Raw genomic sequence first — 25,588 nt, forward strand, 5'->3', positions numbered from 1 at the left:
AACATATCTATTTATCACTACTTAATTCTAGAGAATCTAATTGTTGCTTAATTTCTTCTAATGCATCTTTTAACTTAGCAATTTGATCAGCTCTTGAAGTTGGCCTTGAACTTGAAGTTGCCCTTGAACTTGAAGTTGCCATTGAACTTGAAGTTGCGTCTGAAACTTCTTTTCCACTCGATGTAGCATTTTTATTCAAATGCATTTGATAAGCTCTTTCTGCCTCCTCTCTATTTTTGTAACCTTGGTATATAGCACCTCGAAAGCCTATAACTTGAGTAGATGCTTCTACCCACGTGTCATAAATGCCTGGTTCGCATCCAACAAAAACTACATATGTTTTTCCCTACATTAAAACAACTATCAGAATCTTATATAAATAAAATATTAAAACTTAAAAATAATTAACATACCATTTTGAAATGTCCAAGTACTGATTAACAAGTTTCCTGCAATAAAAATTGACAAATGACAAATAATAGACTCAATATAATAATTTTCACAAAATGATTGTAACATGATCTTAACTCATAGCTAAGCTTGTGATGGATTTGGATAAGAAAATTGACAAATGACAAGTTTCCTGCATCTGTGGTGTTTTATAAATCTGCTAATCAGAGCTAAGCTTGTGATGGATTTGGATCAGAAAACTTATTCACATCTAAATCTACAGTTATGCTCAGATCTATCCAACTAAAATGTAGAAGCATAAGTAGGATTTTCTTATAAGGAAAACACAAGTAAACTTATAATGAGCCATTGAAATGTCCATGTTTTACTAGGGTTAGTAAAGTAGAAGCATACTCATAAATTTCTGTACAAGTCGAGTAAATCGATTTACTAGAAAATAAACCAACATCACAATTGAAAATAATGCTTTAGTTGAGGTGCTGACGATCGAGTTCAGTGATGTAAATAATGCTGAATCAAAAGCTCGTAAACTTGTGGAGCAATGGAAGAAGAAGGCAGACCTGCTACAAACTCAATTAGAAGAGACAAATGAGCCTAGAAAATCTTCATTGGAGGCTCTTGCTTCAGTTAAGCAACAGCTTGAGGAGTGCTATGCCCTATTGCAGGATAAAGATTGTGAAGTTTCTGTTCTTACAGGCAAGGTGGATTCTCTTAATCTCGAGGTTTCCAGGCACAAAACTGAACTTGATGGATCTATTCAGAAATTGGCTGTAGCACTACAGGAAGCAGCAGAACTGGAGAAAACGATTGCACTTTTAAAATCTGACCTTCAGATTGCAGAGGCGACAAAAATTCGCACAGCAGGCACGATGCCGAGCAGAACGCCGGAGCCGCAGACGGAGTCGTGCAGAGGCGTCGCGAAGGAAGCACGACGGCGAGCGACGCGATGGGCGAGACTCGCGCTGGCGAGCACTGCGTCACCGTCGGACGAGCAGAAAGTCAGGGTCGCGCAGAAGCACGACGACGAGCAGAGCGTGAGAGCACGACGGCGAGCGCCGCGACGGGCGAGACTCGCGATGTCGAGAGGAGAGACGGGCTAGAGGCGACGGGGCGAATCGCAGCGGCGCGAGAGTTTCGGAGATAGATCTAGGGTTTTCCGCACGGGGCGAACGCAGCGGCTCGAAGATTGATCTAGGGTTTTGCGCTTCCAGCCACGTCGCACGACAGACTCCGCTCCCAGCCACGTCGGCATGCTCCGCGCGATGCCAGCTCTGCGTCGCGGACGCGGTGCGCAGTGGACGGTGCGCAGGAGAACACTCCTCTATATATATATATATATATATAATTAATTAAATTTAAATAACTCATCAAATTAAACTAAGTTTGAATATCACAAATTTACCACCATAAGTTGATAAATAATATGCACTAATATGATGCGTGGAAGAACTAAATATTTTTATTTGAGTTGGTATATAATTACTTCTTAACATTATCCAATAAAAAAAATCTTTCTCATGAATCGCGTGGGCACTACTAGTTTTATAGCTCAAAATAAGAACTCATTAAAAGGATAATAAATTATAAATAAAATTCATATTTATAGCATAGCCAAGTAGAAGTATATTTTTTATTATTTTTAAAAATAAAAGTATTTACTATATAATTTAATTGAACTTGTCTATCATAACTAAATAAAATTATATCAAAATATAAAAACATACTAGCTACCTATAAGTAAACTGAAATAATATTTAATACAACTAAATAGGACATTTAATATAGATAATACTACTCTAGCTAAAATTAAGAAAATAATTTATCTTATTATTTAATAATAATAAATTAAGACTTTGATTGATGTATTTTATCTTCAATGAGGTTGCATTTTAAAACATTATTGAAAAATGAATAGTCCATTAAAAATTTAAGAAATTTATTGAATTGCATTTCGATCAGACGGATATATAAACAGACGGAACCATAGAAGAGAGGATTAAGACGAGCACAGAATCAAGCTCGAGGAATAACTTTATTACGGCGGTGGCCTGATCTGCAAGCTGTGCTTCCACCGGCGAAGTGAGAGATCGGGAAGGTTCGCTGCTGCCATTGTCGCCATGGATCTCTCCCCAATCCAAGACGCTCTTACTTCTGGATCCTACGCCACCATCGCCGATACCTGCGACGAGCTCATGCTTCAGGCAAGATCTCCTCCTTTTAGGGTTTCTCTTGGGTTTTCGAGATCAACTAGTTCCCTTTTTTTAATGCTGATCTTTCGTTCTTATCCACTGTCTGTCCCGTCTAATTTTAGCTTGCTTCTCGGGGAGTCCGCTATCAAGACGAGTGGCCCTACGCCGTCCATCTTCTTGGATATATCTTTGCCAATGATCTGTGAGCCGCCATCTTTCTTCTCCTGGAAAGATGTATCCTCGTGAGTCGATTGGTTTGGGTTTAGAATGTTGAGGTTGTTGTTTATTTTTCCAGTAATAGCGCGAGGTTTTTGTGGAAGTCTATGCCCATGGAGAATAAGGAGAGCTCGCCGGAGGTTGTTGCTGTATGGAAGATTGGAAAATGCCTCTGGAATCGGGATTTTTCTGTAGCATATGAAACTATTCGTGAGTTCGAATGGAGCCCTGAAATTGCTGGCATGGTCGCTGCTTTCTCAGGTGACAGTCTCTCATGTGATTGTTTTTTCCCCCTTACGTTGCTATATTTCAAGGAGTCTTTGAAAGTTCCTGGAAAGGGGTCATTGTTCTTTTTATATCGCTGAAGCCATATTACAGAATTGTTTACAATTGTCTTTAGCAATGTCTGCCGTGAAGGTGATCAGTTGTATGAACACGCATAATACTTATTCTAGCACATCTGTCGAATATTAGTACTATTCTTCAAACTTTTTTCTCTTTTTCATTTTATAGTTTCTTCTTGGCATTGTTTACAATAATTCAACACAGAAAAGAAGACACTGCGAACTTGAACATGCGTTCAGGATTATTAAGTGGTAAGATAACACGAATCTTGATATATACAAGAAGTTGCATGTAGCCTTGACAGGCAATAAAATGAGAAAAACATGTATTAATATGTTATGGACTTGTCTAAAGACTATTGATAGCCTTCATAGTCAAACAAGTGGAATCAATTAGGGTGAGAGTTGAAGCTATGAAAGCTTAAGGGAGATCAAAGAAAATTCTGTTGCACATAATAAAAGTTTATCTAAATGAGGTGAATATATCTGACAATATTACCTTTTATAAAACTCAATAAGATCCACGTAGCAAGTGCCAAAAAGTTGAGACACGCAACTTGTAGTCCAGTTTGAGTAGATTAGATATGTACAAGAAGTTGCATGTAGCCTTGACGGGCAATAAAATGAAAAAAACATGTATTAATATGTTATGGACTTGTCTAAAGACTATTGATAGCCTTCATAGTCAAACAAGTGGAATCAATTTGGGTGAGAGTTGAAGCTTTGAAAGCTTACGGGAGATCAAAGAAAATTCTGTTGCGCATAATAAAAGTTTATCTAAATGAGGTGAGTATATCTGATGATGTTACCTTTTATAAAACTCAATAAGATCCATGTAGCAAGTGCCAAAAAGTTGAGACATGCAACTTGTAGTCCAGTTTGAGTAGATTAGTTTTTTCACTCACTGTTTCTCTAGTATTAGCCACTAAGTAGTGAATTTGTTTTCTCTTCTATATAAATTGACATGTATATATTTGTCTTTTTACATTTTATATATCATTTGCTACTACTACTACCACTACAAAAAAAAAACGCTATATATGCTAACTGCTTAGCATAAGGCACATGGACTATTACATTAAATTTACTACTAAATGTGTTTTGATATTTTAGATACGTAGGAATACTCTTTTACTACTTCAATCTAAAAAGAGAGATAAAGTGTACTCTTGGCAAAGTAGTTGTTGATTAAATTCCCTACCTTAAGTAGGCAGAGAAGAAATTCTTCAAACATGGTTTGAGGATAAATAAAAGATGAGCCTTGAAATGACAATGTTGCACATGTAGAAACGACAATGTTGTTCAATTGTTACTTTAATTTGTCAAATTCTTAGGAAAAGTGCATTATGAGCCTTGAAATGAAGATTTTCATGAAACCTATGTGTTTCATTATCTTGGATGTGTTCTTTGTTATTCTTTAGGTGGACTAGAGCCACTGTTATTGGCTAGTGACTTTTTGCTGTTAATTGTATACATATTAGAATGGCCCATGAGCATGCGTTGATGGAAAGAGGCTGATCTGCCACTTGATTGATTTTGTGTTCTATTTTATATTGCAATGGAAAAGAAATGTTCCTTCTAGTTCACTTCATAGGATCCACTATAAAAATGGTGCCTTTTTTATTTTTTATTTTCTTGACCTTTGATGCACTCAAAAAATTGAACCAGATGATCTAAACTCAACTCTCAAACTCACATCAAAAGAGAAAAGTCTAAATATATTAAAAAGATGATCTAATTTATGAGATCCTGACTGCTTTAATAAACTCAAAAACTGTGTCACCCTTGTGGTCAGGAACCAGGAAAAATAGTGATCATGATCTGGCAAGTGGCAATTGTCTTCTTTGTTAGACTTTATCTTTAGGGAACTCTCTCCTATGAAAAAGTTTTAGACTTTCTTTTTCTGTTATGGAGTTGGAGATTACAACAATTTAAGTTGAAGCTACAAATTTCACGAGCCATAACTAGCATAGAATCAGATTGACATTTAGTTTGGTTGTAAAATTTCTGGAATAGACAATAATAATAATGGTAAACTGATTAGGAGGTTAGCCCATGAAGTTGATGTTGTAAGACGATGTTCTTGAGGTTGTTTCAAGGTTATTGTGTCAAGGTACCATGCAGGATATTTCTGCATTTCATTTCTTGGAATAGATAATTATCCATTTCTCAGTCTTGTTGGCATCTATCTTTGCATCTTCAGCCTCCTCTATGTTTTCATTTGTTAACTTGAAACATGATGCTTTTTATGCATGCGGCCAAAAAGAGGCTGAATTACTAAAAAACCTGATGCTTTATGTCTACATATTTGCTGATCCATTATATCCAAACCTTAACATTGATTGATAAGCCATTTAATGACAACGCATCAGATACAATTTTCTCTATTGAGCTTCCTTTCAAATTTGTTCATATTATTCTGCCACAATGCATGTAGCTTGGTCTTTGAAAATAAGTCTATTGGTTAACAAGAAAATTTTTCATGCCAACTAAGATCCTAACTGACGTAGTTCTTGATCTTCTTACTTGTGGTGAATTTTTAATGTGATAGTATTGTTTGTTTAAATGTACATACCCATATTCGTGTGGAGTGTGATTTCTTTATGAGAATACCAACCTCTTATATATGGATACTAGCTAAATACAAACTAATTTCTTCAACATCTTTTTACTATGTCCAGAGAAGTATACCGAGAAGATGTTTCAGATGTTAAACTCTGCATATTCTACAATCAGCGTTGAAGAAGTGGCTAAATTTCTGGGAATGAGCGAGGACAAAGCGACAAATTGTACGTATCTAAATCTATCTGGCTATCTGAACTTTTTGCTTTCATGTCCTTTTGATTGAACTTTTTTATTTCTTTCACTCAACCAAGAATGAACAAGCTAACTCATATCTTATTAGATAAACCTTGAATAGTACTGTTAAGTGCTTCCCATTTTCTTTTCAATCAGTTTATTTACTGTTGCCTCTGAAATTTTCTTCTTTTTTGAAATAATTTATAATTAATGTAATTTGTGCATAAAGCAGGTTGTCATATTGTCGAATGTTTATATTCACATACACATACTACATGTTTTACAAAGGGCCAAAATCCACACCACCCTAGTAATACTGACTTGAATCTGTATGTTTGTTTTGACTGTGTTTACAATTCTTTTCATTCACAAAAGATCAGAAGCTTTCATTGGTCAATGGTAATTATCTTAACCTTTTAGATGCATTATTTTGGCTGCAGATGCCTTGCAGCATGGCTGGAAATTGGATACATCTTGTAAGATGCTGACTGTGCAGAAGCCCATCACTGTCACCCCGCAGAGGTTGCTTGGTTCAAGCAAATTAAAGCGGTTGACAGAATACGTTTTCGATCTGGAGCACTAAAATCCTTTTCTTTTACATTCTGAGGGACAAGTCTAGCATTTGTTCTTTAGGTAGCCTAGGCAATTTTCAGGATTCTAATGTACAGACAGAATAACTCAATGATCTCCAAATCTACTCCCAGCTCTCCTCTGTGGTTTAGTGTCTTATTTTGTCTGCTGTGAAGCTCTGTTTTGTGTTCCTTCTGTTTTTTTCATCTGCTTGTTGATAAGATCCAAGTCATAATTAATGAGTGTGAAACTAACGCTGTGGCGATCACCGTGTCTTGTCCCTTTCCATGGAGCTCGTATATCGATATCGCACTTGCCAGTGTACTCTCTCGCTTTGATAGTTGCCGTGGACGATCGAGATCTTAATCGCGTTGGATCGTACGGTCACGTTGGAAAGAAACCAAGTTACCATATATATTTGGTATGTTCTCGGAAAGGCCTCGTTCCCTAACCGATTGCTAAAAATCCCCATTTCCGCCGGAGCCGGAGAGATCCACGTCGGAAGCAGAAGAAACCCTGACCCGTGATGCCTCTGGCGATGCCGCCCTACTCGATCTGGAAGTAGGGTCAATGAGCATGGACGAGTTCCTCCTCTGCTTCCACGGCAGGCCTCCGCCGACCCCCTTGTTAGCCAGAGGAGATCCGCCGAGGTTGCCTTTGACAAGGGAGGAGAATGCGAAAGTGTGGAAGGAGGTCACCAGCGGGGGTGGATTGGGGTACGAGGGCGCTGCTGCGTGCGGAGAGGTCACTCTGGAGGACTTCCTGGCGAGGAACGGAGCGATGACGGCGGGGGACGTTGTCGCTCCATTGGAGGAGCAAGAGAAAGCTGAGGTTTCGGTCGATCCGGTGATCAGTGACCGGCTTCGTCGGCAGGAGCAACATGCGCTGCTAGACACTGCGGTGCTAGGGTTTACGAATGGGGTGGTAGGTGGTGGAAGAAGGCGAGCGAGGAAGAGGCCTGCACTGGATAATCTTGTGGACAAGGCTGATCTCCGGAGGCAGAAGAGGATGATCAAAAACAGGGAGTCGGCTGCCAGGTCGAGGGAGAGGAAACAGGTGCGTCACCTCCTTCCTGGTTCTTCCCTTCATTTCCAGCTTCGGTGGATTCGATGCCGTAGTCTGATACTTCCCTTTCAGGCTTATACTGTGGAGCTCGAGTCTCTGGTGTCACGGTTGGAAGAGGAAAACGCTATACTTTTAAGCGAACAAGTATTGATCTTCATTTTTTTTTTTATAGTTTGATTCAATTTCTTTATCATTAGATAACATGTTTAAATCTCATTTGCTTGCAGGAAGAGCAATACGAGATGAGGATTCACCAGGTGGATAAATTTCTCTTTTTTCTCTGTGTCCTTTTGCAATGCTATTTTGCCTTTCCACACCATTAATCTTGAGTGGCTCATCACAGCATTACTGATGAACAAACTTTAAATGAGGTGTAGGATCTAATTGACTGTCACTATATCTTGTAGAGAGATCTAATCCATTCACCAAATGCCATTATATGACCCTAATATGCTTACATTTGGAGACATGTGACATAGAGGCAAGCTGATAGCACTCATCTACTAGATTTTAGATACAACATTCGTTTTCTTGCCTTACCATTAAAGATATTGATCAGCTGGGAACATTCAGAGTTCAGTGAATTTTAGTCGGTCATGTATGTATGTGATTCATTGAGTACCAGCTGGAAGTCTTTAGCCTTTAGGCATCCAATAGGGCAGGCACTTAGGAAAGTATATGTTGTACATAGAACACCCCAATTCTATCTGTGTTATACAGTTATTTTTGTATACGACGGGATTTATTTTCATTTTTAACAATAAATGGAGGCATGATTCTGGAACACTAACACTAACTGCTTGGATCTTTGCAGCTTATGGAGAATATTATCCCTATTACTGAGAAGAGAAAGCCACGACACATACTCCGGAAAATTCACTCAATGTTGTGGTAGGGATCAAACTAAGCAAGGACGAAGTGTGGACTCCGGTTTCATGGCTTAGCACGAACTAGAGATGAGATGTTGCTTATTTATTGTTATAGATAATTGTGTGTTATGTATCTCCCTGGCTACTATTGTCCATGTTATCATTGCTTGAAGTATGAGTGAGAATGAATCCCTGGATCATCAATCATTGTAGGATGCTTCCATATCTATGTTTCCTGTCAATATCCTTAGTTGGTTCATGGATTCATGTTTCACGTAAATGCATTTTAGTATGAAAGATAATTTCAGTCTTCTTATGAATCCCTATGGATAGCATAACCAGATCTATACGAGGTGGAGAAAACCACACTAGATTGGGAAAATGGCCCTAATAGATTTCCTCGCTACAAGAGGATCTTGTAGATTTCAGAGTACCAAAAAAAGGCCAACTCACTCAATCATCTGCAGCTATATTTCTATATACATTCCACTCTCAGTTGTAGTTTGTGTCTCGGTTCTTAATTTGCAGCTTGAGCAGGGGAATTGAGGCTCTCGGTGCGGCTGCGCACGATCCGGAGGAAGATCTCTCGCACCTGTCGCTCCAAAGGCTCGAGCCCCTCCTTCAATGCGTCGCAGATCTGCGCCAATTCATCTGCCCTGTGGTTCAGCTCCTTCTCCTCGCCTTCGGCCATGGGGAACTTGATGGCCTGCAGCAGCTCCGTCAGCTGCTGCGTGCACCTCTCGATCTGTTGGATCTCCTTCAGCAGCCCCGCCGAGGTCTTCCTGTCCCTCTTCTTCGACTCCTCCAGGATACGCTCGTGCAGGGACGTGACGGCCGACGCCCATGGAAAGGTCCTGGGGACGGCGAAGTGGACCTGGAGGCCGCGGTCCTGGCAGGGGATCGCCGCCACCAGGCACCACATTGTGAAGAGGAGCACCGCGCTCGCGGTGTACACGGGCACCGCCAGCCCCGCCGTGGCGACCACCTCGTGACCGCGCGGGGCGGCCAGGTTGCTCCCGATGGCTTGAAGCTGCCGCGCGGCGGACCAGGAGCGGGACACGCTCCAGGAGAGGGAGCGGAAGCTGGAGACTTGGCGCCCGGTGGTCTTGGGCGAGAAGGAACAGGAGGAGCCGGAGCCACTGCTGCGGCCGAAGGAGCGGTAGCGGCGGGAGATGGCGGTGGAGTTAGCGTCCCTGTCTTCCAGCATCAGGACGGCGAGGTCCGCGAGCGCTTTGCGGGCGCGTCGCACCTGCCCCTCGCTGATCCCCCCGCCGCCGCCGGCTGACCGCAGGGCCGCCACCACGATCTCGAGGTGCCCCCGCCATCGCCGGATCTGCTCGATGCCGTCGCGCGCGGCGTTGCAGATGTCGAGTGCCTTGATGGCGCGATCGTAGTACTCCGCGACGAGGCGATCCGCGGGCGGCCGAGCGACGTCTGCGCCGCGGTCGAGGAGGAGAGCCCGGAGCTCCTCGTGGCACAGCAGGAAGGCGTGGAGCAGCCGGCGGATCCAGGCAATCGAGAGTAGCCCGTCACCGTCGGCGGACGCGGCCGCGGAGAGATCCGCTAACACGTCCTCGACGCAAGATTGGAAGCCCAGCAGCAGCGCGTCCTGCTGCTCGCCGCCACCGTCGCCAGAGTCCATGGCCTGGTCCCGGCGGAGGCTGAGGATGGAGCGGCCGAGGGAGGCGAAGGCGACCGCGGAGGAGGAAGCCGACAGGTCCTTGGCGTACATCGTCGCGCCAATTATACCATTCGATTGCTCCACAGGAAGAAGGGACGAAGGAGACGAGACGCGATGAGGAAGATCCGCCATTTTTATACATTGCGAATTGGCCGTCCATGTCTGCACTCGTCGCCGCCGCGGTCAAGTACGCGGACCACCAACGCGCGACACGGCGCGTCCGCGTAACTTTGTCCCCGAATCTTAAAGCGGGCACTGCGGCGTCCGACGGCTGCTGTGTCCGCGGTCTTCCTCCTGATTGACGAAAAAACCCTCGAGCCGGGTCCACCGTCGGACCAACCGACGAGGGCCTTTTCGGAATTCCGTCAGTGGAGGGGAATGTTGACCAGGTCCTGGAATCCGTGTGGGGGTAGAAGATGCGCGGGGAGTTGCAACCGGCAACCGGCCACAGACAGCGACAGACAGCAGACGAGACCCGGTGGTGGGCTGCCAGCGAACCAGTGAAACTGACGAGTTTAAACGCCTCGGAAAGGGACGTTGCCGGTTCCCAAGGGCAAGCGCCATGAAGCAGCAAGCGTCTTCAATTAAATCGCTTTCTGCTATTATATTTTTTTTCTCATCAAATTAATTTTCTATTTTTAATTTATGATTTTTATTTCACATTGACATTTTTGTTGCGCGCTAGAAAACCCTCTGTCCACGATCTGAGTTCCCATTTAAGTCTAAACGCGAGATCGGTGACGTCAAATTGGTGATCGGATGACAGCCCAGCGTTTGACTTTTTTTTATTCGGTCAAAGCCATTTAATTCGTTTTCCTATATATAATTGAAAAGGTCAAGATCTGGCAGAATCCTTCGGCAGTCAAATGGTTTGACAAAAGAAAGCCAAAACAAAGAAAAATAAATGGAAGGGATTCCTTGGAAGTGGGAACAATCCAAGTCAAAGTCTTAGATATTGCCTGTTCAAATCCCCATTCTAATCACTACTTTAAAGTCATTATTAAATACTTAATTGGGCCTACGATTAAGTTATTGGCCCAATATTGAGCTGGACCTTGTATTGTTGCTTTGTACAAGTACTGTGTGATTCATATGTTTCAAGCACTCTTTTAACATATTTCGAAACACTCTTTAAGCAGATTTAAGTGTATGTATCACCATCTTGAATCCTAACAAGTTGTGATTCACACGTATATACGCACCGAACCGGCAAGTAAATCCCGCCGAATCCCACAATTATAAAGGGGGCCCATCGTGCGAATCCAAATGAATAAACATTCACGCAAGCACCATCACCGCGAGCCAAGAGTGACTCCCGCGAAAGCCTTCTTCACACAAGTCGTGATCCTCCTTGAATTACGAAAAACCCTTCGTGCCACCCTCACCACTAAATCACCCAAACGTCGATATCGACATATCGTTGTTTTCTTTCCACAGCACCGGGGATGTGATTTGGCCAAATCCACCAGTAGGTGAGCCTTCATATCACCCTCCCCACAAAAGAGTCCACAGATCGTGCCTCATTAGACAAGGCATGTGGAGTTCAATCAATGGATTCCCTTTGGTGCCTCAAACTTAGTACTGAAATAGGATCTCTGCCCTCTCAGCCTTCTTCTTCCTTTTATCGCCCTATTCTTTTAGGGCACTTTGAAGCCTTCCTGTGCCTCCTTTCGAAGGCATCTTACACTTGTTTAGTACTCCACATCTTATTTTCCTATTCACGTGAAGTCGGTGCCTACTTGCTAGCTAGCTCTAGCTCTAGCTCTAGCTCTAGCCACCATCCCAAATTCAACCCATATTAAATATTTAATTGCTCCGTTAATTATAATGCACCTTAATTTGTTCAAAAATTCATATTATAACCCATATTATGAGCTAATATTTAGGGAGAGTTTAGGCCCATCAGGGTTTAGGGTTTAGGGAGGGAGGGAGGTTGATTTTAAAATAAAAAAATAATAGTCACAAATTTGTATTATAGCAAGGATTCCAACTGTATTAAATATTTAATTGGTCAATCAAGTATAATGCATACTTAATTTGTTTAGAAATATTCATAAATAACTACGATTCATAAATACTACAATGTAAATTTGACATATTCATCTGACATTCACGTAATAACAACTACGAAATCATAAATACTACAACTGATACTTGTCATGTTCAATAACATTCATATTGTCTTACTTGATAATATTTCATGTTATAGCAGTTACGAAATCGTAACTACTATAACTCAGACTATTATGTTCGACAATATTTATACTGTAACAGCTACAAATCATAGTTGATACAACTCGAACTTATCCTTTTCAATAATATTCACGTTGTAATAGCTACGATTTTGTAACTATTAAAACATAGACAAGAGATAATAATACCCTTTTGATTAAAACAACAAAAAGGACGCCTCTTTAATTTTTACTCATTTTTCATCCTCTCCCACATCGCTATCTATCACCAAATTCGTTGGAGGCGACACTAGATTGCTACACCCATTAATATAATAAACAAAACTCATTAGAAAAAGAAAACTCCTTTATCGAACACCAATAGCACATATATAATTTTTTTTTTAAAATAATAAAATCCATACTATTTCATTTGTCGTCATCCATTGCATCGCCATCATCTTTCATTAATGCCAAATAATTGAGGTGGAACAATCTATCATTAAATCATTGCTCATGCTCAAAGGGGCCATCAATTCGGAGGGGCCCTCTTAGGCTTGTCCCCAAATCCAACCACAAGAAACCCTAGGAGCGATGGTTTTCCCCCAACAAAGACAAAACCACAAATAATAAAATATCAAGGCGCCCTTTTGCAAAAAGCGCAACGCGCATGAGAAACAGACAGACAGACAGATAGACAGACAGATAGGGTTAGGGTTAGGGTTTGTTGACTTGATCCTTCGACCTTCTTTCTTTATTCCTTCTGGTTTCGTCCTGTGACTAATTAATTATTAAAACGCTAATGATGTCGTGATTAATTTAATTCGTGGTGGATGGTTTTGGCAGACAGATTTGATAAGAGATGTTGAAATTTGGGGATTTATGTCCATAACTTTTGAATGAATGATGATGCTCGATAAAAAGAATTCCATGGAGCATCAGACTTCCAACTAATGAGGCAATGTCGGCAAAAATCAAAAGGTTATAACTGTTGTCCCCCTCGGGTTCAGCTATGAGATGCTCAATTGGATATCCAAATATTTACGGGTTGAATCTAACGTCGAGTGGGATAGTAATTATCCTACGGATTGTATTGATTTTGTTAGTTCGACATTGCTGTAAATCTTATTAAATCAAAATCTTAAATCAAAATAATTTAAGATGACTTATTAAGATGTTTATATAAATTTAAAATTTTAATTTGTAAAGAATGAAAAGAAATTCTAAAAAAATAAAAATTAATAAAATATTTATATAAATCTAAAATTTTAATTTATAAAAAATTTAAAGGGAAAAAATTTTAATAGAAAAGAAAAATTTTATAAAAAAACAATATGACTATGACTTATTTTATAAAAAATTTAAGATGAGTTATTTTATAAAACAATTTAAGATGACTTATTTTATAAAAAATTTAAGACATTGATTGATAAATGAATAACCACTCACTCTTTTAGATTCATCAAGTAAATGAATTAAAAGAAAGATCATTTGCATCCAAGATTAATTCGAGTTCATTGCATCAATTTTATTATAAAGTATTGATATATCAAAATATTTTTTATCATTAAAATTAATATAAGTATTTAAGTATTTTTAACTAAATCGATAAAGAAATTTTTAATACAATAATATTGTACATATCGAATTGATTTATTATGATAACTTTAAAATAAGGATATTTTTAAAATGGAAAATATATATTAGAGTATTATTTTAACGCTAATGATGTCGTGATTAATTTAATTCGCCGCGGATGGTTTTGGCAGACAGATTTGACAAGAAATGTTGAAATTTGAGGATTTATGTCCCTAACTTTTCAACGATGGTCAATAAAATGAATTCCTATTTCAACTAATGAGGCAATTAATTGAGTCAAAAGTCTTAATAGATATCTGAATTATAAAAAATTATAACTTAATTATATAATTTTTTTACCATTAAAATTATTCTAATTATACTTATTTAAATATTTTTAATTAAATTGACAAATAAATATTTAATATAATAATATTTTATACATAGATTTTGATTAACTCTAATTGATTTATTATGATAACTTTAAAATAAGGATATTTTTAAAATGGGGAAAAATATATTAGAGTATTATTTTAACATTTTAAAAAAAAAGAAGGTGTGGATGAAAATGATTTTTAACCTTATATAATTAGATCCAAATTAAATGATGTAGTTTGCATAATTAATATTCTTTTTTAAAAGGAAGGAGAGGAAATTTAAAAAAAAGGAACAAATAATAATTTGATTGAGGAAGTAAAAAAGGTAAGAAAATAAAAAAGGAATTAAATTTGTTTTCTTTCTGAATTAATTGGTTGATTATTTTTCCTATTGAGTAAAATTTTTTAATTTTAATTTCAGGATAATATATTTTAATAAGGTAATTTTTAATTTTATTTTACTCCTAAAATTTATGTTACTGTGTCAGTGATTAGGGGTGAAATGAGGAATGTTTGAAATATTTAAGGCTTTGTAAAAATGTTTTGAAACTGAGGGGGTGAAATGAAGATTTCCTGTTATAATCAAATTAATTAAGATTAAACATGTGCCTAAGTAAATATTAAATACGACCAAATGATGACTAAGTGCCATCTCATCGGGCTGGCTTCCTGTTCCTTCGCACAATTAACTCTGGATCGCCCACCACCACCCACTTCTCGATTCCTTCTTCCTCGATGACGACCAGCGTCCCCTTGGGATCCCAATCCAACTCCAGGTGATGGACGGGCGCGGATCTGCCGAATTCGACGTCGAGAGGCGTGGGTTGATCGAGTTCTCGTGCTTGTCGGTGGTCGTTGTTTTTGTGCCCCGATCGCCGGAGGAGGAGGCGAGGCGATGACGAGAGTGCCGGAGCGATCAAAGGCAGCGGTTTTACTTCACGCGTAAGTACTTCGTCCTCAAAAGTCGTGTTTTTTCTTCGATTGACGCGGAATCTTCGACCCTGGTCCTGCTCCGATCGGAATTAAATGCGAAATGTTGGATCTTGATGCGTCGGTATGGGCGGCGATCTTCGGATGTGGGTTTGGAGGCGTTGAAGGACGCGCCTTTAATGGCCGAGGCGAGCGTTTAGGAGCTGGAAAGGTGAAACCCAACGCCCCTCGCCATATTTCTAGGTCGAGGACGAGCAAAAGTTACGTTAAAACTGCGAATTAACATTCCGCAGGAGGCTGAGGCATTTGTTGGGTGGGTGGCGATGGCAACACCGCCTCCCACGAACGATCGCTTTCAGTAGCTCTGTGCGTGCTAGAGACCAGGCTGTACGCTTCGTTTTCCGCAGCTGCGATACAAAAAAGTGTCATTATTGCTGCCGAGAAAGAGAACGGAACGCCAAGCCGCCAACAGGCAAAGCTCGTAGCTTTACTGACACACCTAAACGCAGAGGACTAAAAAAACAGAGTTTTGGGTCTCACGTTCCATTCCCTTACCCCTCCTCTCTTCTCATGCCACCCTCTGTTGCTTTGTGAGGGAGAGTTTTGGGAAGGCGTGCCGCAGCACCGCCGCCCGTTTCTAAGCCTCTAAGGCTCGTGCGGGCTCCAGTCCAGGCTGCTATTTCGGCTTTTGAAGTGCGGCTACCTAGTGGCTATTCCATTTAGGTTTTTGGTTTGCTTTCCTTGCATCAAAGTGGTTTTATAGAGCTGTGTCGTCCTCTGTAGCATAGATTTCGATCCATCACGCCATGATTTGGACTGGGAGCGAGGTTTGGGTGAGTATTCCTGGATTTCTGCTTCGAAGCCGTTGTGCGACGCGCGTCATTTAGTCGGCGAATTGCGCGTTGGCTGTAGAATTGAAGGTATTTCCAGTAGGATTTTTTGCATTCTTTTATCCTGCTTCCAATAATTTGTATGGAGTTACAGGTGACGTGATAGAAAAAATATTTATTTATTATTATGCAAATGCAATAGAGTTCTGAAAGATGGCTATTGGTGCTTCTGCTTCTAGTGTTCTGGGCTTGTCATTAAAATATATGTATTTTCACTTTGATTTTTGGGTTTCTCGAGTTCCAGGGATAAAGATTTTACCCTTCTCTACTAAATTTGTTTAGTTGCTGTGGTTGGTCTTCAGATTCGAAGTTATCAGTGATATATTCAGAGCTTCAACTAGTGATCTAGTTTTGTATTGATATCCATGGTTTCTTCTTCTTTGTTTATGGTTTTCTTTATGTTTCCCTTTTTCTTTGATCTGCTGCTTTTCTTTTGGCTGGATGAGTTACATATTTCTATGGTGCTTTCGATTTTCTAATTATTATCTTTTTCTTTCTGAATTGTATCCTCAGTTAAGTATAGCAGCAACAACAGTGATGCTCAATTGCCTTGTGGAATTGAAGTTTCTTCAAAATAGACGGAAGAACTTCCTAAATGGTAGCCAATTCTGATTGAAATGATGAGCTTTGATGAAGGGGAAGAAAATTTCTTTGATGCAGACGATGAGATCACTAATTCCATACGTTCCTCGACATCTGACAACTCTCCTGCTACAATTCAGCAATTGTTGCCAAGCCTTAATTATGAACTATGGACAAGGGAGCCTATGAGTGTTCAGGATAGGCGAAAAAGATTCTTTAGAGGAATTGGCTTTGATGAGCTTGTGCCATCTTCTGTAGGCTGTGCCATTTCTACTGAAGTTCCAACAGAAGAGCATCTGGACTTGGAAAGAATTACAAATACAAATGGCGAAGATTCGACTCCATTACCATCTCCTGATGTTGGCACATCTGAGGATTCTTTCCACTACATCAGGGATCTGGACACTGGTAGAAAATTCATGGTCCATGATTTTGGGAAAGATGGTTTACCCAGTATGTTCAAGGAAGTTGGCTCAGACAAGCTGATGACACTGCATGATTTTGAAAATGCTCTCGGCATGTCATCCTCTGTTCAGAGATACTTTCGAAAAGATTTAGTCCCTTGTAGGGAAGTGACTACATGCACAAATGATGCAAAGAAGATAAAATATTTGAAGTGGTGGAGAAGTCTAACAAAAAGGAAGCAGCAATCTTCAGAATCAAACAAGTATTATTATGTTTCAGTTAAAAAGCCCAAAATATCCAAGTCAGTGAGAACAAAAGTTTATCAGTACAAGAAAAATTTCATGGAATTCACGGCGCTCTACCTGGGTCAAGACATTCAGGCACATGAGGGAATGATAACAACCATGAAGTTTTCACCAAATGGAAGGTATCTTGCAACTGGGGGTGAAGATTGTGTTGTACATGTCTGGCAGATTGTTCAAGTGGAAAGTTCTTGCAGATTCAACAGTGCAGATGAATCTCAATTTGCACCCAAATTAGTGGATAAAATTAAAGGAGTTTATATGTTTGCAGGAAAAGGCCATAATTCGGCTCCTGTTCTCATTCCAAAGAAAATCTTTAAGATTGAGGAAACCCCATTACATGAATTGAAAGCACACACAAGTGATATCTTGGATCTATCTTGGTCGCAAGCTGATGTAAGTTATCCCTCTTAAAAATATTGATCCACACTCATGATTCCACTGCAACTCATTCTCTAAGATGAACTAGGAGTTCTTATAGCTAAGCAATTAATGAAAGAAGTTTCTTCCATTATTGCGCAAATGCTACTTTCAACCATTTTTAGCTGAGTTCAATCCTTTTGTTGCAGTGCCTACTGACATCCTCTAAAGATAAAACTGTTCGTCTGTGGAAAGTAGGCTCCTCTCAATGCCTTAAAATTTTCCAACACAATGATTATGGTAATTAAGAATTCATGTATATTGTTACTATCATTTTTTAAAAATTTTGTTCAATTATTGATAGATTTTTTCCCTTTGTTTTCTTTGGAAATCAGTGACATGCATTCAGTTCAACCCTATTCAAGAAAATATTTTCGTTAGCGGTTCGATTGACGGCAAAGTTCGTATTTGGGAAATTCAAGAGAACCGTGTGATTGATTGGGTGGATTTAAGGGACATGATAACTGCTGTATGTTATCAGCCAGATGGAAAGGTTTCCTTCTTTCAACAATCATGCGATTCTTCTGTTTTTCTTTCTTCAATAGTGCCTATACTGATTTGTTGCTACTGCAACAGGGTTTTATAGTTGGTTCAATCAAAGGGAACTGCCGCCTTTACGATTGTTCAGGTACTCACATACCATATTTTGCATTGTTCCTCTCTTCTATTGGTTATGATTCATCTTTATAATGTTCATCATCGTTCTGTTCTTGTGGATTGCATAGTCAAACCAAGCCAACTTGCATTGCAATTGTGCCTTTTTGGTAAGAAGAAATCTTCTGGCAAGCGGATCACTGGGTTTCAGGTCAATATTTTAGCATCCTTAAACTTGATTTCTTGGTAAAGTTCTAGTCCAGTCATAGATTTTGTTCTGGCAGTTTGCTCCTGGAGATTTTAAAAGAATAATGATCACAACAGCAGACTCTTTAATTCGGATCTGCGATGGGACTGATATCGTTCAAAAATTTAAAGGTAGAGGTCTTTTTTCATCTTAAAGTGAATGATGATACTTATTTGTTTGCGAATTCGATGGTTCAAACTTAAACATGCGAATTCATGCGAGTAAATTTAGAAATGCTTCAATGTATTCCTTCACTGCACATAACAAACTCAGTTTTTGCATAGATACATGTCTGTCCAGAATGTAATATGAGTTTGAGTTCTAACATGGTCATTGTTTGATTGATGCCTTTGTCGACAATAAGCTTCGGATATCATGCAATGTAGGTCCCCGGAAGTCCAAATGCCACTTATCTGCATCATTCTCTTCCGATGGAAGGCATATTGTATCGGTCGGTGAGGACTCGAACATCTACATCTGGAGTTATGAGAAGCTGGAGAAACAACTACCCGCAGGTGCCAAGTCGGTCTGTTCGTCGGAGTCCTTCCATTCCGAAGGAGCATCCATTGCAGTGCCATGGCCTGGCATGGTCGACGGAGAAACAATCACAAGTAACGGTATTCAGATTCCTACCCGGCACCGCAGAGCAGCATCAGAATCCTTCCCTTGGCTTAAGAATCCAGACTGCATCTCTCTGAGTGCCTGGCTGTTTTCTGATGGTTCATCAAGATCTTGTGCCACATGGCCGGAGGAGAAGCTTTCTTGCCAGACCAAGCTACCGTTGCAACCCGAAGATTGCCGCGAACCCCATCAGCCGCTCCATCCAGATTGTTGGAGCCTCACACCGATGGAGGAAGCCGGTGCCTGGAGTTCTGTAATTGTAACAGCAGGAAATGATGGGGCAATCAGGTGCTTCCACAATTTTGGATTGCCCGTCAGGCTGTGAATCGAGCAGTTGACATTGTACGACTGTGAATAACTTAAAAGAGAGGCATTTGAGGCAAGAACAGCCTGAGATTGTTAGAGATCATCAACAAAGGATGTTTCGATCGAGATGAGTTGGGGAAATGTATTTTTGGGCTATACAATGCAGAATGCAGATAGAGGATGGTGAGGCTCACTGTAATGTTTCCTTGAAAGAGTAAAATGATCCAAATAGAACAGTTCTCATTTGTTTTTTTAACTCTAGGGAAGAAGAAAGGGGTGTGAGGGTGACAATGTATAGCTGAAGGCAATCATTTGCAAATTTGAAGTATAAACACAATATCCTATCAGTTCATCATCATTATTGCTATTGCTGGTAACAATGACAGTGAATTGGCCACCATTTTACTTCATGTTTGTTTACATATTTGCTGTTCTCGGGGCAATGGTACAACAGTAGGACATCCGGATTGTGATTCAGGGACCCGCGGTTCGATCCCCAGTTACGGTGTATTTGTAGAAATTTTCTTTCAAATTTCTCTCTCTCTGAGTGAGATTTACCATTTTTTTTTTACATATTTGCTAGTTTCAGTCTTTTCTTCTCTCTCTCTTTTGTCTTCTTTCAAATAGAAACATAAACACTTTTTTGTATTTTGATTAAAATATTTTTAAACAACTTAAATACAAACTAGTTTGTAAGATTATATTTAATCTATTTTTTTATATAAATTTTTTACAGCAAAAATTAAAACAACTTAGCATTTGCGATTTCATAGCTATTATAACATAAACATTTCAATTCTAATTCATTCAAATAACACTGTAGTAGCAGTTATAATGTTCAATATTATATTATAGTATGTATAAATCATACTTTATTTCATCAATATTAGTCAACCTTGTATTATTGAAGTTATGATTTCGTAATTATTATAATTTATTATTAAATTGTAATTATTATAATTGTGTATAACACCAAAGATAAAGGCAATTTCAAAAAGTAAAATATATAGTAGCCAAATAGAACACTCTTTTAATAATAAATGAAGGGGGACACCTTTGTAATTTTATCTATTTTTTTTATCTAATAGATTTTTTATTCATGGGTCATGGCTAAATTTTTCCCAACATGAAATAAATGAGAATTAAATTGTATTTGCCACTTGAAACTTGAAAGATAAGTATATCAACCAACCACCCACCCACCCACAATTTATATCCATTCATTGTTTTGGTGGCACTCCCAAATTCTCACCTTCCATCTTCCAAAACTGTTCACCAAAACTGTAGTTTGGTAAATAATGTCTCATATTTTAGATTTAAAACTAAAAAAAATTTAAAAAAAATCTGTTTTTGAGATTTTTATATCTATTTAATTATTTCTGATTTCTTCCCATTTTATAATATTTTTATTAATTATCATTGTTTGAAAATTTCAAACCTAAGCCTTCAAATTTGCCTGCTACTTCATTTATTTATCGTTTCTGTCTCTATCCCTATAATAAACTCAATTATATCACGTAATCATCCAACCAGCCCAGCTCACCTTTTTTATCGACAATAAAATGTAAGTATAAGGGTTTGAATCTTAGTGAAGTCAAGTAATAACTTCTTGCGTCGTGATCAACTGTAGTTTCTCGATTTACCTTCTTACAAATGGTCGAGAAACTGATCGTGTCTAGCCGCTAATGATCATGGATTCCACCTTTGCAGAAGATAAAATAAAATATACAGAAAATTTGGGGGAAAATATTTAATTTCTTCAGGTTGGAATGGAGTTTGAATTGTTCTTCAATCAAATTTTCCTAGAAAAGAAAACAGTAATAGTAAAAAATTTCAAGGAAATAATAAATTTTAAACCTTTGTGAACTGGAAACCGGAGCTGGTGATTGGGGCGAGCAGAAAGAACCCTAATCTTCCGCTACATGTCCGGGAATTGGCTCATGAGTTCCCAAAATGCTCCCGGCGATGGCAGGGTGGGAGTCGCGAGCAAATTAGGGATGGGACTGTTGCCGATGAAGTTGCTGTTGAAGTTGTTGGCGAAGATTGGGCTCAGTTCGTGCAAGAAGCTAATCACGCTGGGATCGAACGCCGGCGGGGTGAAAAGTGCGGGGGAGATCGGGGCGAGTGAGGAGGGAACCGGCGACAAGATCCCGGGAAGGAAGCTGTCCGGTCGAGGGTTGGCCCGCCCGCGATCTCCCACCGTTCCAAAACCCCCGGTTGCGCCCTTGCGTCCCTCACACGCGGCGACGCGGACGCGGCGGCCGATCTCTCGAAGGAGGCGATGCGGGCAGCGGGGGAGATCGCTCCGGATGCCAGCAGAGGCGGCGGTAGCGGAGGAGGATTGGCGGCGGAGGAGTTGGGGCCGGTGAGCCGCTGGACCAGGGTCATGAACTCGCTGGGATTGATGTGGATGATCTTGGGGGATACGGTGTAGATGATGACCGGGTCGCGGGGGCGCGCCGGCGGAGGGTCGGCCGCCGGCGGATGGTGGTGGCGCGGCGGAGCTATAGGCGGCTTCCGGATCTTGTGCGAGTCTTTGCCGACCTTGAGAGGAGATGGCCGGGGTCCCTGGAGCTCTCGCCGCGGGGACGGGTGGAGATCCGACGGATCCATGTGTTTGGTGTCGGCGTTCGCCGCAGCGAGCTGGAGACGGTAGAAGGTTCGTATGAAATGAGGAGTCGGCGGATGCCACGTTTACAAGCTAATCATTAAATAGCGTTCAAAAGAGAAAAGAGACAAACTTAGTCAACGGACGCTCAACAAAAATATTTAATAGTTTTATTTTTGACAATTCTTCGTAATTACGCGTGCATATTTATTACTGCATTTGCATTCGATCCTTCCTTTCTTCCAATCTTTTTGTTCCTGTCGAGATCTATTCCTGTACACGACCGACTTTTCTCAACACCAAGCTCGAACGAAGTCCGAAGAGGAAGGGGCCGCGAAGATGGTGAAGCCTGCACACACAACAATCGTGAGAGAAAAGACTGACTCGTGTGCGACACGACCACTCCGATACTTAAGTCAGTTCGTGGAGGAGGAAAATGACGAGCAGAAAGTGAGGAAAAAGTAGAAAATGACGAGAATGTATACCTTCTTTTCTCACAGAAGCAACCTTATATATGGGTTTAAGGAGTCATGTCCCATCATGAGTATGGTTGAGGTCCCATCATCGGTATGAATTTGTCAGAAGACATGGTATATTCTGAGTATGTCCCATCGTTGACTCGTATCTGAGGAGTCACATCACGTACATCTGTTAGGGCATTACCATGATTAGTTACAGAGATATCAGGGGACCTTCGGGATTGTACGGTGGAAGGAGTGGTCTTCAAGGGACAGGATAAGAAGAGTTGAAGGACACCGACTTGGATCGGGTGCATGATTCCGAGTTGGGGATTCGAATCGACCATCAGAGAGAAGGTTGACGTAGGGACGAGTCGGTCCGGGAGATCCATTTCCCTAATGACTCGGTTCGGTCCAAGTAGGTAAATCCACGTTGAGGATTCGAGTCGGCTTAGTTGATTCGAGAGTTGAGGGGAACCTTCTTGGGAGGATTCAGACTCGTGCTACGGAGGGCTCCCACCAGATCTCGACCTGACCTCCCTGACTCGACTCACACTACTCGGCTCGGTGGTCATGGGACGGAGGATTCGGCTTGATCCAGGCTCTGTGAATCGCACTAGGCCGAGCCCGATAAGCTACTCTCGAACTTGATGATCCGTGATTTCACTCCTCACGACCATTATACTTTTGTTATTATATACTTTGCGATAATTGAAGGTTTCGTAGATCTACTGAAGAACTTTGTCAGAATAATAGAAATTGAAATTTCGTAGATTAAATTGACAAACAAGATTGCACGCACGGTGAATCCTTCCACGCCGATGAGTTCAAGCTCAGCACGCGCCTCGCCTTCTCCTTGGCTCGGGCGGAGCAGTTGGCTTGCAACGCCAGGCAGAGCTTCGCCACCGCCCCCACGGCCAGCATTTCCCGCACCACCCGCTCCTCCGTCGCCAAGCGCCTCCCCACCGCGCACAGGATGGCCACCCCCTGCTCGGTCGCCGCCGGCGACACCCGCAGCACCCGCTTCGCCACCACCGCGATGCCCGCCGCGTGGCGCACCAGCTCTGCCCGACCCTCCGCGCACTCGCAAAGCTGGCGCAGCAGCGCCAGGTTGAGCTCCGTCCTCCTCCTCCTCCTCTTGTCGCCCTCAGCCGCGCCTGCCAGCTCTAGCTCCACAGACGCCCACACGCCGCCGGCCTCCACGATCTTCACCCGGTTCCGGCCCCACGGAGCGACGTGGGCCAGGATCTTGAGCGCCGCGTGGGGAGCGGAAGAGGTCGAGGTCAGGCCGCCGCCGACGTCGTCGCGGATTGAGCGGAGCACGGATTGGAAGAACAGGGGACTCAATTGCTCCAGCGTTCCTCGGTTCGCCGCTTCGACGATCGACTTCAAGATTAACGTCGCCGTTGATTTTACTTCATCACATCCATGCATTAAGATTCTCACCATCGTATCGATGAGGCGGTTGCCGGCGCCGTCGACGATCGGCTTCCAGTCCTCTGGCAGCACCCGGAGCACGTAAAGCACATCGAGCGCCAAACTCACTTCCTCCCCGTCTATTTTACTCGTCTCCATTAAAATATCCGCCATTTTCGCCGGAACGCCAGCGCGCGCCATGCACCGCCTGTTGCTCTCGCTCTCCCCGGCGAGCTCGACTACTTTCTTGAGCACGTCGACCCGTCGCTGCCGGACCGAGAGGTCGCGGATGAGGCCAGCGACTTCTGTCCGGTCGACGGGGGCCCTCGGCGTGGGGATGCGGTCAACGGCCTCGCCGGCGGCGGCGGACCAAGACTGGATGAGGCGGCGGAGGGTGTGGTTGGGTGTGAGTGAGGCGGCGGCATCGGGCGGGAGCTGGAGCTGCGTGACGGGGCACGTGGAGCGCCCGTCGACGAGGAGCCACCGCTCGATGCTCCGGCGGTCGTAGGTCATGCCGGTGGCGGCGGTGACGGGGTCGCGCATGATCTCAAGGGAGATCGGGCAGAGGAACAACCGGGGCACTTCGATCGAAGACGAATCATCCATCTGTCGACCCCTCAAATTTTGGTTATCGATCAGGATGAGAATCTAATACAGATTTATCAACCTGCATAATTCTCGTTGACTTCATTTTATTATTCTATAATTTAACATTTGAAAATTCTCACTAGACTAAGTACATTTGACAAAATTGAATCTTTCGTGTGGTCAGACAAAAAAGTTTAAATAAATATATTTGAATATTACATAATAATTAAATAAAGAAGGATTCAAGTCAAAGTTCCAAAGTCAAAGTATGTTTGTAGTCTACGTAGATTAATTTAAGTGGCTGCCCTTTCATTTTCTGCTCGTCGCGCGGTCTTCGTTCCACTCATCACTACTCCCCGTTGGTGCCGGCTTTGGAATTGGAATTGGAATTCGATTTGATGACGGTGTTGAACTCTTCTAGTAATATATAATTATATATATATAAAATTATTTCTATTGAGATCCGTTCTTGGATGCGCTCGACTCTTTTCAGCATCAAACTTGAACGAGATTGTGAGAGGAAAGAACCGTAAAGCTGCCGAGACCTACAATCACAGCAACCGTGAGAAGGAAGAGGGGTTGTCCTGACGCGACCACTCCGATGCTTAAATCAGTTCTTGCAAGAGGAAGAAAAGAAACAGAAGATGAAGAAAAAGTTGAGAATGTGATTGTGCATACCTCCCTCTGCAAAAAGACAGACCTTGTATATTGGTGATGACTGTCGTATCACGTCGTAAGTAAGGTAAAAGTCCCATCATCGTAGGGTTATGTCAGAAGGCATGGGATATGCAAGATATATATCTCATCACGTACATCTGTCAGAGTATTACCATAACTAGTGTCAGGGAGACATTACCCATACCACATGATGGGAGGAATGGTCTTTGATAGAAAAGTACAATGAAAGTTCCGGGTTGGGTCAGGATAGAGTCAGGGAGTCAGCCCGACTTA

General features: G+C 41.5%; 5 protein-coding genes and 1 pseudogene across 6 annotated transcripts; 3 read left to right on the top strand and 3 right to left on the bottom strand.

The window, feature by feature from the left end:
• Nucleotides 1-2,425: 2,425 nt before the first annotated feature.
• LOC141828486 (COP9 signalosome complex subunit 8-like) lies at nt 2,426-6,699 on the top strand. The gene is made up of 5 exons (XM_074715929.1): nt 2,426-2,612; nt 2,723-2,802; nt 2,896-3,077; nt 5,842-5,949; nt 6,400-6,699. The coding sequence occupies exons 1-5, from the start codon at nt 2,529-2,531 to the stop codon at nt 6,540-6,542; spliced, it is 597 nt and encodes a 198-aa protein (XP_074572030.1). The 5' UTR covers nt 2,426-2,528; the 3' UTR covers nt 6,543-6,699.
• A 287-nt stretch (nt 6,700-6,986) lies between these two features.
• LOC141826586 (bZIP transcription factor 12-like) lies at nt 6,987-8,667 on the top strand. The gene is made up of 4 exons (XM_074713844.1): nt 6,987-7,585; nt 7,667-7,738; nt 7,822-7,851; nt 8,409-8,667. Exons 1-4 carry the CDS (start codon nt 7,100-7,102, stop codon nt 8,487-8,489), a joined length of 669 nt encoding a protein of 222 aa, XP_074569945.1. The 5' UTR covers nt 6,987-7,099; the 3' UTR covers nt 8,490-8,667.
• Nucleotides 8,668-8,817: 150 nt separating this feature from the next.
• Nucleotides 8,818-10,306, bottom strand: LOC141826584 (protein BYPASS1-LIKE-like). The gene has a single exon (XM_074713843.1). The coding sequence runs from the start codon at nt 10,274-10,276 to the stop codon at nt 8,981-8,983; it is 1,296 nt and encodes a 431-aa protein (XP_074569944.1). The 5' UTR covers nt 10,277-10,306; the 3' UTR covers nt 8,818-8,980.
• A 4,559-nt stretch (nt 10,307-14,865) lies between these two features.
• LOC141828672 (uncharacterized) lies at nt 14,866-19,957 on the top strand. 2 transcript variants are annotated; one of them, XM_074716126.1, is made up of 8 exons: nt 14,866-15,212; nt 16,604-17,775; nt 17,949-18,039; nt 18,135-18,292; nt 18,376-18,427; nt 18,525-18,604; nt 18,678-18,771; nt 19,027-19,957. In XM_074716126.1, the coding sequence occupies exons 2-8, from the start codon at nt 16,708-16,710 to the stop codon at nt 19,584-19,586; spliced, it is 2,103 nt and encodes a 700-aa protein (XP_074572227.1). In that variant the 5' UTR covers nt 14,866-15,212; nt 16,604-16,707; the 3' UTR covers nt 19,587-19,957. The 2 variants fall into 2 exon arrangements, with proteins under 2 accessions (XP_074572227.1, XP_074572228.1); XM_074716127.1 differs by lacking the exon at nt 14,866-15,212 and adding an exon at nt 16,055-16,120.
• Nucleotides 19,958-21,314: 1,357 nt separating this feature from the next.
• LOC141828225 (protein MKS1-like) lies at nt 21,315-22,237 on the bottom strand (annotated as a pseudogene).
• A 1,170-nt stretch (nt 22,238-23,407) lies between these two features.
• On the bottom strand, nt 23,408-24,655 carry LOC141825954 (E3 ubiquitin-protein ligase PUB23-like). The gene has a single exon (XM_074713215.1). It carries the CDS (start codon nt 24,653-24,655, stop codon nt 23,408-23,410), a length of 1,248 nt encoding a protein of 415 aa, XP_074569316.1.
• Nucleotides 24,656-25,588: the final 933 nt, after the last annotated feature.

The sequence above is a fragment of the Curcuma longa genome, chromosome 4, assembly GCF_044706935.1.
Source record: "Curcuma longa cultivar G26 ecotype Majalengka, Jawa Barat chromosome 4, ITB_CL_G26_1.1, whole genome shotgun sequence".
Lineage (NCBI taxonomy): Eukaryota > Viridiplantae > Streptophyta > Magnoliopsida > Zingiberales > Zingiberaceae > Curcuma > Curcuma longa.